This window comes from Grus americana, chromosome 2, assembly GCF_028858705.1.
Source record: "Grus americana isolate bGruAme1 chromosome 2, bGruAme1.mat, whole genome shotgun sequence".
Classification (NCBI taxonomy): Eukaryota; Metazoa; Chordata; class Aves; order Gruiformes; family Gruidae; genus Grus; species Grus americana.
In genome coordinates this window covers 111278714-111294056 of record NC_072853.1, presented here as the reverse complement: position 1 = coordinate 111294056, position 15343 = coordinate 111278714, and the positions used below count along the sequence as shown (strand labels likewise).

Below are 15343 nucleotides of genomic sequence, written 5' to 3'. Positions count from 1 at the left end.
AGTTTAGTTACTGCATAGCTGGCCCAAATATATGTAGTGTTACTGCTTGTTTGTGCAATGGCTTCACTGGATTTCTTTTAACGTAGCTTTATTAAAAATAGCAGTAGGCTATCTTCCACAATAGGGTAATCAGAGTAACTGATGATAACGGCAGTTTAGTCATGTCGAAGCACTTATTCCTACTACTGTTAAGTCTCAGGTCCCATAGCTCTCCAGGAAGGACATGGACAACTCCTATCTGAAATAAGTTTCAGCAGGATCTGGGATTCTGAGCCCTGCAAAAAGGGATTCATAGATGCGCCTCTCTCTAGCACTGGTACTTGACAGTGTTGTATGCTTTATAACAAAGGGGGTCAGTGAAGTACTTCTACTCTCTCTGCCTACTAGACTGAGGAAATAGCAAGATCTCTATCTATAAATTTTATAATTTCCGGTCTTTATTGATTTTAAAAGCATCTTTAGCATGCAAGCAGCTGTTGACCCAAAAGCAGGGCATTTGCATTAGTATTCCCACTAGAACGTTTGTCCTTTCGTGTCCATGCATTAAGGCCCTGTTTAAAATCTGTCCATGTCCCTAATCTCTCTGGGGAGCTTTCCCTGAATATTCAATGCTAGTCCACAGTCTGTAACAAAAGAGGGAGGGGAAAAAAGAGACACAGAACAGTGTTTATACATAAAGTTCAACAGCCTTTTCACGTAAAAACATACGCACACACAAAAGCACCTCAACTACAGAGCCTGGCATTTCCACAGCAAAGATCTGACAGCATATGCAGTTTTTCAAGTTAACTAATTTACAAAAAGGGCATAAGGCATCTGAGCTCCAGATGCACTCATTCAGGCAGCCAGGGCCATAAATAAAACCGAAAAAATGCTCTGACTCTAACATGGGTTTTACAGAGATGTGTTGAAGGTCCAGCAGATGGGTTTTGCTGTCTCAGCTTTTACCTGTGTAACAAAGTAAATGCATAAAGCTTCTTAGTGGCTCCTTCAATTCAAAACCTTTGCATTTTCTCCCATATGCTCCCATGAAGATACAGCTAATTTAAACAATGAGCAAAATCCTACCCCCCAGGGAAGCTGATGGCAAAACTCCCACTGGCTCCAGCAGGGTGTTGCTCAACGTAAATGCAATTGGCTGAACTTGACTAACAGCATAACCAATTCTGTAATCAAATTTGTATTCTTTCGTCTACAAATTTGCCACCTTAACGCTGCCCCTGGTGCTGCTGTCACCCCATGGTTCTCATGGAAGAGCAAAACCAGTGACACAGCTGCTGCCACTGGAATTGGGCTCACTGCGGCCTCAGCCCACGCTGACAAGCACCTCTCTTCCGCAGAGGAGTGAGAAATCCTCTCCTGAATTAGGACAACATATCGAAACATTTTGTCATACCATTAACTTTGTTTTGTTCAATCTACATGCTGTTCTAACACAGTTCCTATGAAGCAGAAAACTAGAATTCTGCATTTGAAAGACAGCATATCAGATAGCAAAAAACCTCAGATTTTCAAAAAAGGTTGCCAGTTGAAAAATGAGGTTTTTTTTTCCCTCACACAGAGACTTCATCATCATCATCATCATCCAATATAGCTTTCATGAATATCTGAGTATTCTTTTTTGAAGCCAGTCTGTTGCTTGGGCAGATGGCACAAAAATTTTACAGTCCATTTCATCCCTGATGCCTACAGTTAATGCTCACCATTAATAATGGGATACACACACATGGGTACATATACGAACACATGCATATACAGACATGCTAAGAGAAGAAAACATTTCTGACATGTTCTGATAAGGAAATTAAATTGGTGAAGGCAGATTCCTGAGCTCAGCACATACTAGAAATACGTCCTCAAAACTATGTATTTGGCTGACTTTGGGAAAAATTGTGCACTGTGAACAATTAAGCAATTCTTCCTTGTTTTGTATTTCTGGAAAATCAATTCCTCTGTGTCTCTTTTAATCCTTATCAAAATACATCTGCTTACCTGCACTACTTAGCTTTAAAATATAACCATTTGGTGGCCATATTCAGTTTGGTTACTGTGGATGCTCACTATTTGCCACACTTTGCTATCTGTCCCTGCAGGTCTCAGATTCTCTTGCCAGAAATACATGTGGCGATTTAAAGGTATGTTTGATTCACTCCATTTCATAACCAAGGAATACATTTTCCTCTCAAGATTCTGGATTTAAAACATAAAATCCCAGCACTGAGGACAGGGAAGTGGGAGAGGAACAGCCAGCCTGGGACTCCCTAAGACCAAAGCCTGCATCAGGAGGAAGCAACAGGGGCAACTCCAGGGATGGGAGGTAGAGCTGGCAGTACAGGGAACAGGCACCAAGGGAACTGCTGAACTAACTGGGTACATCCTTCCAGAGTCCACCTTGAGGCAACACTTGACTCAAGCCCTTTGCAACCTGGGCTCCAGTCATCTTTCTCAGCACCTTGGCTCAGTTCCCCCACAGTCCCCATCCCTGCTTGCTCTCAGGAGCACCCCCATAATGCACCCCAGCTTCCAGTCACAGCACTGCTTTGTAATACAGCTTAGCAAAAGCCAGAGGAATAAGAGAATAAACATATTTGAGGATCGATGACTCAGACTAAGTAGAGAATGCGATTAAAGCAACTTTGTTTCGGCAATGGCAGTGCTCTGCTGTTTGCTTTACTCCTTTTATACTGGGTCATCCCAATACTTTTTCTCCATTTAATGATGACATAACTAAGTGGCCAGGAAGAAGCTGTCTCACCTATCATAAAAGCACAGTATGCAGTAATCATAGGAGGCTACTGTTCAAGACAAAGCCATGAACTCCACTTTTAAGAATGTGCTGGGCCGTAATTCTGAAGAATGCATTTATTAGCAAACTCCTGTTTTTATAAGCTGCAAATCAAGACACAGCTCCCTGCAGCACTCAACCAGCTTTATGAATCATGAGCCCTGCACTGCATTGCCATGAGACTTTGCTTTAGAAATAAAATTGCTTGTTCTACAGCAGAACACCCCAGTTCAGCCTTCTCTTTCCACAACTGCTGCTTAGTCTCAAACCAGAATGAAACAGCTCTGGAATTACACATGCACTTAATGTCCTCTTAATATCTATGAGATTGAGTATAAAAGCATCATGGTGAGTTTCTAAAAGTCTGACGTGCCTAATTAAGCAACGTTTTCAGTATTTGGCTACTTTGCAAAACTAGGCAGCTAAGTAAAACAGGTCTAGCGCAGTCAGTCATGTGACTTTTTTAAACTTTTTTTTTTGGAGGGGGGAGCGCTAGAGGTTTCCCAGATATCCCTTATTTCAAAGCAGGAAAAAAAAAACAATGGCCAGCTCTGTACCAAACCACAGGTCAATAGATTTCAATGGTCCAAGGTTAAAATTGGCCTCCAGCTAGCTGCACAGACTTATCCCACAGGTATTAAACAGGAAACTTTTAAAGCTTAAAAATAGTTACAGTTATGCGACTTATTCTTGTAAAAGGATTTTTATCATGTACATGAAGACTAGAAGCTTTCCTCCTTTGAAATGTTTGTGTTTGACACTTCCTCTGTAGCACAGCAAGTCTGTGTTTTTCTGTCTTGCACGGGCTGTGGGTTGAGTTTTGTTTTGCTATTTTGTCCTTTTTTCTTTCACAAATCAAGCTGTCAGCAGCATGGGAAGTAAATCTGTAACTGGGACACGTAAGAATTCTATTCTGAGACTGCATCGCTGCCCCCAGTAAAGTCACCCTTGGAAACAAGAACACTTGAGAATATCTTTGCACACAGTGAAAGGCTTTTTGCTACGGTTTATTTAGCTGAAAAGGAAAAACATAATTCAAGTAAAAAACCTCAAGAGATTAGAGATGCTAAAAGTATGTGGTCCCTGCTGAGCTTCCTGCTACTGCAGGCCACAACCTCTAAAGAGCACTGTGTTTGAATATCCGCTTTGGTGGGGACAACGCTTTTGGGCTGGGAGATAAACCTAGTTTTCTTGGACTGATATGAAAGCTAAACAATAATATATGCTCCTCTCCTACTACCACAACCACACCCAAAGCTAAGGGAGTCCAGCCCAATACCAAAGGGCCATGCTGAGCACAGCTGGTTGCTACACAAATTGCTTTAGCCTGCTATTAACTTCTTCCTCTGCTCCTTACTCACTGCCCTGTATCACAGCTAGTAGCTGTGCTCTCCACATGTCTAGCCTCCATCCCCAGCAGATCCATCCCGTCTGTCCCCAGATGCCACATCTAGCCACCACTTCCCAGGTGGCCCAGTTTACCTACCCTCAATCTCCCGCTGGGTCCCAGAGCCTATCTCCACTGTCAGATGCACCGCGCTCAACCAGCCCAGCTATGTAATTAGCAGTGCAGCTGCACAGCCACCAACCTGCCAGTACGCATGTGGGAGACCACTTCTTGGCAACTATTAATCATATATTGCATAAGAAACAGTCCCTTAACGCAGGCCAGTCTTTCCACTCCCCAACCATGTAAAGGACATAAAAGCTTTTGGACATGCAGAAAAGTGAACAAAATGAGCGGTAATTAACTCTCATGACTACAAAGGCTAACAACTTCAGCACTTGCAAAGGGGATCAGAGGCAGCTGAGCTGAGAAAGAACTGTAGCAGAACAAGTATTTGCCTGGGAGCAAACACTGCCAGAGTGCTTATTTTAGAATGAATAGTCATTTTAGTTAACTAGACCTAACTACTGAACAAATAGCTCACGTTACAGCATACTGAGGTACACTAGATGCATCCTCTGATCTACAGACAGACCTACTGCAGTGTTCTTTTTCTCAGAAATCAAAAAAACCCCTATTTATCCTTCATAGCTGGTTCTGTTTTTTGGTACAGAGTCTTTTCACAGATTAATAGGAACGAAACTTGTATGAAAAAGGAACCTAAACCAGACTTACTCATTGCAGCATGAGGCATTTACATTCAACGTGAGCATATGGTTTGCAAAGAAAAAAGAGCAACCAAATTAAAAGTTTTTCTGTAAATCAACATGTGACTGTTAACCCCTTACTCATATCTCTGCCAGGACAGGCAAGCTTTGGTACACTACATACCCCTGTCATTTCTGACCTTTTAACACAACTGCAGCCTCTCAGCAGCAGGATTTGGCCTGCTGTTCAGTGGCATACTATGTAGCCTGCCACACCCTGCGTGTCACTTACTTAAAATACCAGTGTGGACAATCAATATGACTCCTATGGCTTTGAATAAGTAAGGGAAAAGAACTGTTTTTTTGGGAGCGTTTTTTTAAGACAGCCAAAATTCATCCTGAAAATTACAAGTAAAATGTGTTCTGATTATTGCCATGGAAGTATACACATCTCATCTGGAGACACACAGGAATCAATGAGTAAAAGTTTCTTTTTTACATGAACTGCTTTACACTGATCATAAACTTAAGGGATCTGACAAGGATGAAAGATTCACTTGTCAGCTGCTATGTCCTTTAATAAGCTTCTTAACATCCATACTGACAGAAGCAGCATGTCCCCAATTTAGCAAACTAGGCTGTCTCTGTCCAGGTTTCACTGCAGCTTTGGAGGCCTGGAAAAAGTATTAAATGCAGTGAGTCTTCTGCCCCCTTTAGCGAAATAATCTACTAAATAGATTTTCTTCAGACCCAGCTTTTGTGGAATGGACAATAAAAATATTAATTTCCAGGAGCCGCACAAAGTGTGTGTGGCTCTTCATGCTCTGCTGAGAAATTCACGTACCAAAAACTCGTGTTGTGCTCTGCTATGTCCTGTTCTCGTACCTCCTGCCTTAGTTCAGGTCCACAGCAAGCTTCTTCCTCAAGGCTTATTCACTTCGGTAAGGATGGCTTGCTTGTAAAGCTCTTGACAGCAGCTAGGGGTTCTCTGCCACAGGCAATGCAGCCGCTGACTGTTTAACCCAGCCAAGCCATCTTAATCCCTGTTTTGCACTCTCACCTGTAACATGGACATGAAAAAAATTCTTTCACCTTTCCAGCTAAATATTTTTCTACTTTTTAAATGGTATGCTCCTTAGGACAGAGAGTTGACCACATACTTATCCAGAATCAAGCACAAACCACCCTTTGCTTTAATTCTTTGGGATCTCTGGATAAGACTCACATCCTAAGATGTTAAACAGCTTTTGTTTAACAACATGTTTAAAGTTCAAACCAACTGTAAAGCAGACCAGGCAGATTCTCACTTTGGGCCCTTAGGTTTACTTGGTTTCCATCCTCCTGTCCTTCTATGCTCTGGGCGATTCCAGGCAAGTTTCTTGCTGTTCTCTTGCACTTGTTTTCTGCCATCTTACACTGCTGGAGCCATGCAAGTAAGGAACTGTAATAACAATACTAACTGCTCAGCTTTGACAGGACATAGCTATTTTTACTGGATTACTTTTCTGGCACAGCACTTAAAGCACCAAATGATTTGACACCTGTAATTTTATACTTGGAATAACACAAGGTATTCATACTTCTTTTGTAATGTAAGATGAAAGCAAACACTACATATGTTCTCATTCCAGTGCTGCTGTCTGGCAGCTATTTGCCTAAGGAAAAAAAAAAAGTACTGTTACATTACAGAATATGTGGAAAAGTAAAAGCTATGGAAAAGAAATCATTAAATAGCTAACTTATTCCCCTGCTAGCACTAGACTGCTCCCTGCAGCATGTTTCAGAGCATTTTGTCCAGTCTGGTTTTACAAGTTTCACATTACTCTCATTTATATCTTTAATACATCACTGAGTCCAACATGGTTTGGTGCTGCTTATTTTCCTTGTCTTTCAACTAGAAGACTCAGTGCTAGACCAGCTGTTCATATAGAGTCGGCTCCAAAACTACTGAAAAAAAATCTGGACTCTTTCCACTGACTTCAACAGGCTTTGGATCAGGCTCATGAAAAGACGGTGAATACATTTCATCTAAGACTAAGCAGGTTACAGTCAGCAAAGTATAAAGAGGATTAGCTGTGTACAATCCAAAGGCATATTCGTCTGCACGCTTCTGAAACAACTGGCTAACACACTTTCGCTTTCACAAAGAGAAAGGGCCAGATTCGTTTCTGGTGCACTGCCACTTAAGTCAATGCCACCATGCCAGGAACAAATTTGATCTGGAATCTGCCCAGTTAGCTTTGTTACAACTGGGATTTTCCTAAACTGGAGATGAGGAAATTTATTTTCTAAAAATGCAAAAACAATAAGCAAATGCTTTCTGCATTCCAGTTGAAATTTAGGTCTTTAGGGAGACCCCCTATGGAATGAGTATCAGGACAAACTCTTTTCTCTGTCAGGAAAGGATGGACCCTCTTTCTTCTTCAGAACCTGAAATGGGTCATATTTGGTTTAAAATACATATACTTAGACCTTCACTTTCTGTCACCAAAACAGATGGGCAGCCCCAAACCGCTAATTTGCGCGTATTTTATAGAGCACTGATACTTCAACACACACCCACTGTGTATGCTTTGAGTGCACGACTTCTGAAAGCTAGAATCTTTTTATTAGGAATTATTTTATCAGTGGGGTATTCATTCTGAGCAATACAATCAAATGAAGACGGTGGTGCGCAGTTATTCTTCCTACCCTTTCAAAGTTCCCAGCAAACCATGTCAGAGTTAGTGATGTTCTCAGCTGCTAAGAATGCTTTAATCAACCAGGCTTTTTTTTCTGCTCCCTCTGTTCCCTACGAACAGGGGACTTCATGGCACTGCTTTGTTGTACAAAGTATACTGTTATAACCTATGCTAAAAGTATGCCATTAATGAATGAACATTGGGTGTGTGTGTCAAGCAGATGAGAATGTTCTTTTGATCTTCTGTGCTCCACCACTGTGGCAGGCGGATGTCTAAATTGCTTTATTAATGCGCTGAAGTCTTTCATTATTTCTCAAACAATACTGAAGGAATAATCAGAATTTCATCGCATTTTGATTTTCTGCTCTTCCAGCTCAAATCTAGCTGGCTCTTATGCAGTAGAGAAAAACCTGATGATTTTTTTTTTTATTTATTAATTTTCCAGGCAGTTGGGAGGAATATACTGAGGCAGCCAACAGGAGCTTCACAAATTTCTGTTTAATTTCAAAGCAGTTTCACACACTATGGCAGCTGTATTTACCTTTAGGTACAACTTTGAAACTAGCTCAAGGGAGCAAGACAAGGGATTCAAAGCTTTTTTTGAGGATACCTTAGAATCAGAATAAGCATGTCAAAAAAGCATAGAGGTTTCTGAACGTGATGATAGCAATGCTTTTAGCCTCCAACATATGAATAGATGTGGAAAAACAAATAACCCAACTGGTTAAAAGAAAGTCTATATGCAATTGCCTCTAAGGTCATGACATAGAAAATCCTTGATAACCCTTCCAAAAATATGATTCTTATGTGGTGGTGTGACAAAAACTGTGAATCCACTCAAATAAATTTCCCCAGATGGAATGACACAGCTATAAATGACAAAGGGGAGAGAAAAGGAGGCAAAGCAGGGCCTCTGTTCTGGTAAAGAAAGAAACCAAACTACTGCTTCACAGGCAGCTAAGCTGATCTAACAAGTCACTGTTGCAAAAGTGTGAGGTCAAGTCTCTCGATCTCTTTCCAGCCTCCCAGCTGCACTTGCAGCAGCTGGGGTACTCCTCTGGTCCTTTACCTTCTACCTGTCAGCTGATTTACCTCTCTATTCCAGAGAAAGCTATCCACTTTCTGCTATTTTTCTTCCAGGCTAATAGGTCAAAGTGGCTAATGGCGGGATCCGACACATGTCGGAACCAGTGCAAGGTAAGTAGCAGGGTGATCAAAACCAAGGACTGCTGGGAGGGCAAAGGACTGGGGACTGCCACCCCTCTCTTCTGGTGGTAGCAAACTGAAATTGTCTCAGGGTGTCTCATGGAAGCACTATCTTAGTGCAAGGACTTGTCATTAGATGTGAAGGGGGAATCGAAGGGAGAAGTGGAACAAGAATGGGTCCTGATCAATGCTGCTTTGGAGGAGTGTAGATATAAGGATGCAAACTAGAGGGGTAGGAATCCCATATGTCTGCAGAGGAATTCATGGGTAGAAAACAGTATGTGCAAATGCAGCAGCTGCAGCACACCCAGGAACCACGGGATGTATAATCTATATGCAAATAACTGCATAGTTCCCCCATGAAAGTGTGGGGCTGACTGCATACAGTCTTAGTAGCCACACAATATGTCTACATCAAGTCTGCTGTTTCTGAAGAGTTTCGCACTTACTATACGTGGCTGGCCAGCACAGCACACACGCAGAGCTGCTCCTGCTAGGCTGCTTCGTGTTCTGTAACTGCAGTGCATGCTCACAGTGCTAATATCCAGGGTTTCCAGACATGCAGCAACTAGTTCAGAAGTGTCTGCTCCCTACAGCTACCAGACATCCGGAAAGCCCAGACAAATTTATGAAGTCCTCAAAATCTGCCTAAATGTGATTTCCAGGCGGAAAGTGTAAATGTGTCTGGGAAAAGGAAGCCTGCAACATCCAGAAAGTCTTTTACTACCTGTAGAAAAGCAAACATAGGACAAGAGAAGTTTAGGAACGCCTGTTCTGATGAACTGAAGGCAGAGCCGGAGCTCGTCTCAACTTCTTAACCTGTCTTCTCTACTGACTTGATTTACCATAACTCCATTTTACAATGAATTTGAGAAGACATACTTTCACATAATGGAAATATGAGAGGTATCTTGCAGTTCAGCTTCACAAATGGTCCTGTTACTGTGGCCATTGCAAAAGCTGCATAAGGAACTTCAGGCCTAGATACCCGTGAAGAAAATAACTGTAAATGAGTAAGAGGCTATGCACTAATGTGAGAATCCACCCTTCTCTCTCCTTTATATGGCATTGACTTATAAAATTAATTACTTACATACCTTACAGAGATGCAATACTTAATATTTGTTAAGTGCTTTGAAATTCTGATGGAAGACATCATACTAGTGTGCATTATGACTAATACAGTGTAAAAGTGCTGCCAATGGTGTGGCTCAAGCAGAATGCTGGAAGGGTATCTACTCAGTTTCTCATTTAAAAAGGGCAATGGAGATGAAGAAGGTTTAGGAAAGCATTTTAAAATTCAGTTATCCTAAAGGAAAAGGGAGAACCAAGGAGTAGAAGAGCTAAAATAATTTTCAGAGGAATTTACTGTGCAGTGTGCATTAAATCCTGCAAAGCCAGAGAGTAAGCGCCTACAGCAAAATCCTGGCTCTAGCCAAGTACATGGGAAATGTTTCACCAACTGCAGCAAGGTGAATATTGTTAGCTTTTGTCATAATTTCCAAGAGGTGCATCCAGCATCCCATATGCAGGTTTGAGACTTCGCATAGTTGCTTGTTTACAGTTTACGTTCAGGAAATAACCTCATCAAGCTAGGGCATGCTCACCATGTAAAAGCAACTGCTCAGCTTCTAATAATCTTTCTACTACATCCCATATTGGAGTAAATCTTTCCATTCTGTTAATGAATTTGGACTGAGCTACCTATTTAAGTTGGTGGCAAAACTCCAATTAAATGGAAGCAGTGTGGAGATCATTGTAGATTTTGTAATAAAGATGGGAAGAAAACATCCTATGTTTAACAGTGATTGTAACTCAAATACATCTCTAGAGTTCAATTCATTTAACTCAGAAGTCTATGGAATTTGTAATTAATTCCTGACTGGAAAACAAACAAATTAACAAGCAAACAAACAGAAATTCAGACAACTTATTTTTTCAAAATTAGTCCTCCATACATAGCAGGATAAAGACTGGAGAAACATGTTCCTCACCACTTCTGGGTAAGGCAGAGTTAAAGAGCACATTTTTCAAATGGAAGCTTTGCACCTGGGAGGCTCGAAGAAGAAAGGCTATAAAGAGTAGCAGGTGATTGGTATCAAAGGTTGAGAGAAGGTACCCAGGAACTTCTAGTATTAAGAGGAGTCATTTTACAGTAGGAGTCTACAGCTAATTTAGGTAGGAAACTAAGTGAAAATGTGCTAGGACACAAGACTTGATTTATTTTTGATTTTTTTAAAGGACTGAAGCCTGTTATTTGCTGTCTATGGGGCTCTTGGTAAACTATTACTTGCCTTTTTCCAAGTGGTGTGTGATTGCTTCTGCTGAGTATCTCTTAATGTACTATACAGCACAGGGAATCTTAGAGGTACTATTTATTGTAAACCATCTCTTAAGGTAAGCTTTCCAACTATGCTACAAGTAGAAATGTTGTACTACTGCAAACCAGCACTTCTAAAGCAGCTTTGTCCCTATGCAATTGCCTAGACCAAATGTAATGATAAAGATACACATAGAAACTTTCCCTCCTCACTTGTGCTAGTATGCTGTATCTTTCTAACTGTATTGCAGGCTCTGAAGCACGTGTTTTAATTTTCTCTCTCAGTGCTTGTACAACTGTGTCCACAAATGCACATATCCAGTAAAACCCAAGGAAATGTTCCTGGATGCCAGGATTAAGCTTGGATAGCTGCAGCTCAAATAACTTGCATGCAGTTCTCTGCTTTCTATTTAACAGAGGATTTCTATAAACTTCTTGCAGCAGCTCATGCTGTAGCTCTAAGTGCTGACAGCTGCTTTCCAGTCCTAGTGGAATAAGCAACATCATTCTTCCATCTAAACTCAGTAGTCAAAATGGGTTGGTGTATGACCTACATGTTGCAGATGTCTGGATCCCAAGGAGAGACAATGCAAAGGGGGCAAGGCAAAAATTCAAGCCTAAAGCTTTCTTTGACTAGAAGTTAAATGCCTGATACTTGAAGTCATGTGAAAACAGTGCTGTGTCACTTGTTTAGACAGATAGGCTGTGTCTCCTTCCTCTGAATACTTATTAATGACATACATACTGGACAACCAGTCGCATCAAATGTGGAAAATGTTTCTTTAGAGTCTGCGTTTATTATGGCTGGAGATAATGGTGGGCAGGCAGCACAGAGGAAAAATGATTCTGTCTACTGCTTGGCAAGGCTGCTTTCAGGGAAGGCCACTGAAAAAATGCTTACTGTGTGTTTTGGAGAGGTCTAATTTTGTGGAGGGGCCAGCAGAAAATGATATAGGAGATCAGAGTACGCAAGGCTGTAAGTCAAAGATCTTTACTTCGTGATGTCTGCATTGAGCTGATAAGACCTGAAGGACTTTTTAAGACAATACTGTTCCTTGTTTTAAGATCTCAGAAAAAACACAATGCTGCTAAATAAAGTATTTCATGGCTTGTTCTCCTCACTGTGTGTCCATCGACATTATCCTTTACTTTTTACCTGGCTATCTCTGGCTTTCTCTTACTGGCTTCACTTTTTTCCCCAGCAGGCTGAAGAGCAGCCCAGCAGCAATCTCTAAAAACCCACACCTATATGGAAAGCATCTGAATTGCCTCTAAGCGCATCTAATCAAGCCTGATCGCTCTTAGCTAGCATGCTTTCCAGAGTACGTTCTTCAGTTCTCCAATCTTCTAACTTATATTTCTGTGTCTGGTTTTAATGTTAACGCTGCTTTCATGGTTCTCTTACGCTGTGAAGAGGACACAAATCCCTGCTTTACTGTTAATTTGTGTCTCTGGCAAGACTTGCATTCCTTCTACCTACAATCTGTCAAAATGAACTCTTGTTAAGCAGTCTAGTCACCCTATATCTACAAATGTCTCTGTGTTCTGAGTATCTTATTTTCTCCTACCTCCTAAGTATCTTATATACATTTCCCAGCCTCAGGTGAGTGATTTTTCATGTTACATTAAAATGAATGTTGTTCACATGAGCATGTCTTTTCAAGTAGTCCAGATGTTGGTGTACCACTCTGTATTTACACATTCAATTTGTGGTGTTCATCATCAGCATACAACCAGTTGTAGAGATTCTTGTATGAATGCTAGAAGACTGGAAAGCACTGGTCTGAGGTCTTTGAGACTGTGTTAGACTTCTGTTGGATCAAACTTCCCTATGGATATTCTCGTTCCTTACGGGTCTTCCTTCTGGGGGAGTTCAATACATCAATTTCTAATCATTTTAATGCCAGACTGATCTCTCTTATAATTACGGCTGGCTATATCTACATCAGGAATAAGTACAAGTCTATAAATCAAAATACCTGATGCTGAGGGCTGTGTTCCCACTATGTGGGTTTTGTGTGTGTGGTTTGTTTAGAGTAGCTCTTGCCTGCTTTTGTGGACTTTCCCACCTATGAGTTGAGGAGGGTGTTAGGCATTCTCCTGTGGTGCAGCCTTAGGTGGTCTATCCCAAAATATCAAGCTCAAGTCAAAGTGCAGTACGAGGAGACAACCTGCTTCAAAAGCACTCTTGGCTCTAACTCATTTAAAATCATCAAAGTGAGAATCTATACTAGTGCTGGAGCATAGATCAACACCTGCCAGACAGTCTGGGAGATTACTGCTGCCATTAATGAAGTTAATCCGCATCTGGAGAAGGCACACAGGGATTTTGAAGATTTCTATCTCTTTGTTAGTTAATGGGAGAAGCTTACAAAGCCATTTTTGAAAGCAGATACAGCTACAGATATGAAAAAGGAAAACATTCCCTGTTCACGTGCCTCCAGTTTGATCTATGAGAGGTCTAATAACATGATGGCAGAATCCATTTTTAGGTAATGGATAATTGGGCTTACTATGTTTAGTGTAGTGATCAAATTAATAGCAGGAATGACTTTTTATTTGGTGTAGGGAGGGGTGAAAAAGGCAGGGCAAAACCCTCCAAATTATCTGCTGTTTAGTGAGGATATGCAGAGTACTCAGCTTTGGAAACAGGAACTATGTATTTTAGCTGGTGGTATACTGTGCAATCACTTAATGAAAATATGTAAATACCAAGAAAAGCAAATTACTCTGCCCTGGGGGAAGAGGGGAGGTTTAAATACAACTGTTATTACTGCTGTGCAGTTGTTAAAAAACCACCACCGCCGCCCCACCAGATGAAAGTATTCCATCACTTAAAGACATTCTCATATCAGAAAGCATCCCTGAAACATGCTTAAAAGCAAATGTGGTATAAGTAACTGGTGATGCTTTACAAGTTGCTCGCAAGAGGCAAGAGGCTAAGAAGCAATGCTGAACTGACAACTGGAACCATGTTAGTAAAATTTTGAGTTTTCTTGTGTATCGGCTAACTTTTCAGAAGTACACTCTGAAGTAGTTTCTATTCCTTATTATATGCTGAGTAGAAAAAAAAAAAGTAAGACTACAGCTTTATGGTCATGTAACTGCTGCTTACTTCCAGAAACTGAGAAACAATACAGCCCTTTTCTGCAACCTCCTCAGTTATGCAAAATCACAGCTCAAAACTGTAGACTGAGTCACTAACAGCATTATAGACAAATGTAGCTATAGAAAAATCTAGCTAAAGTCCCTTTTTTCCCTCTCCCCTCCCCCTCGCTTGAGTATGCAAGCATTTCAAGATCAAGCGTGCATGCACATTTGTTGTTGACTTCTGTTTCTGTGGCACTTGTACAGTTGGGAGTTGGATAAGCAGCGAGGTGTCTGCACAAAAGTAGGCTAGAGCTGATGCGGCCTTCAGATCTGTATCTAGAGCTCCCTCCTAATTCTCAGAACAACCACAAGTTGGGGTGCCACCAAACCATCCTCAAAGCTGCTCTAAGGGCTGTGCTGCAGACTAGGTAAGGTGGTACAGGCAAATAAGAGAAACAGCTGTGCAATAACAGTGCTTGCTGTGTTGTTTAACAGGTAAATTGCATTCACCTGTGCTGCCTAAACTGTGGCAGGTATAAAAGAAAGGTCAAGTACCTTAGCAGCCATGTTGTTAAGGAGGGCATGTGTGGGCCTGTCTCTTTTTGTGAGGTGCCTTAAGTATAGTGAAAACAACTCCCAGCGTCAACTCTTCCTCCTGCTTGATTTTATGTTGTGGTCACAGCTGCAAAGGTAAGGATGTTATTTTGCTCCTTTTGCTCCTCTGGCACTGAGTCAAAACCCAGAAGTTTGTATTAGAAAAGTGGCCTGGAAAGTACTATATTAACAGACATGCATGCAAAGCCTCTGACTTCTGGGGAATAAACAGCTTTGAAGTAAAATACATGCAGCAATAATCCATGCACGCTTCATTAATTTCAAAACTGCAACAGCAAAGTACTACTTAGAAAAAGCTGTAAGATAGTAATGAAGGGTTTGGGTTTTATTTTTTCTTTTAATCCCAAAAGCTCCTTATCTCCATTCTCCATGTTTTTTCATTCAATTTACAGTAGTCTAAATTAAAGCTCATCTAACAAAAAAAATGACACACTAAGTTTGACTAACCTCTTCACCTCCGTCTTGATGAGAATCCTTTCTTCCTCAGGGGAATAAATGCAACAACTTTAAAATTGCTATATTGCTTGTTTAAGATAACTTTTCTTTCCACTT

At 41.0% G+C, this 15343-nt stretch overlaps 2 protein-coding genes across 13 annotated transcripts in view; one reads left to right on the top strand and one right to left on the bottom strand.

Annotated features, from left to right (window-relative positions):
- Positions 1-15343, bottom strand: part of LOC129203309 (cytochrome c oxidase assembly factor 1 homolog) — a 53259-nt gene that overhangs the window by 35999 nt on the left and 1917 nt on the right. For 3 of the 9 annotated variants that reach the window (XM_054817619.1, XM_054817614.1, XM_054817617.1), the window contains exon 2: positions 5724-5939. The exons of 3 other annotated variants lie outside the window; for them this stretch is intronic. Coding sequence is in view for 1 of the 6 variants with exons in the window: in XM_054817612.1 (XP_054673587.1) it covers positions 14732-14743 (12 nt within the window). In the remaining 5 variants the exon portion in view is untranslated. Of the gene's footprint in view, positions 1-5723; positions 5940-14731; positions 14759-15238; positions 15270-15343 lie in introns of those variants that run through there. 3 more of the 9 variants (XM_054817620.1, XM_054817623.1, XM_054817612.1) reach the window with 3 other exon arrangements.
- The window catches only part of BLVRA (biliverdin reductase A), a 45317-nt gene continuing 38679 nt past the window's right edge, over positions 8706-15343 (top strand). For 2 of the 4 annotated variants that reach the window (XM_054817604.1, XM_054817608.1), the window contains exon 1: positions 8706-8757. In XM_054817604.1, coding sequence (XP_054673579.1) covers positions 8722-8757 — 36 coding nt within the window. In that variant the 5' untranslated portion in view covers positions 8706-8721. Of the gene's footprint in view, positions 8758-14722; positions 14867-15343 lie in introns of those variants that run through there. The other 2 variants (XM_054817602.1, XM_054817603.1) reach the window with 2 other exon arrangements.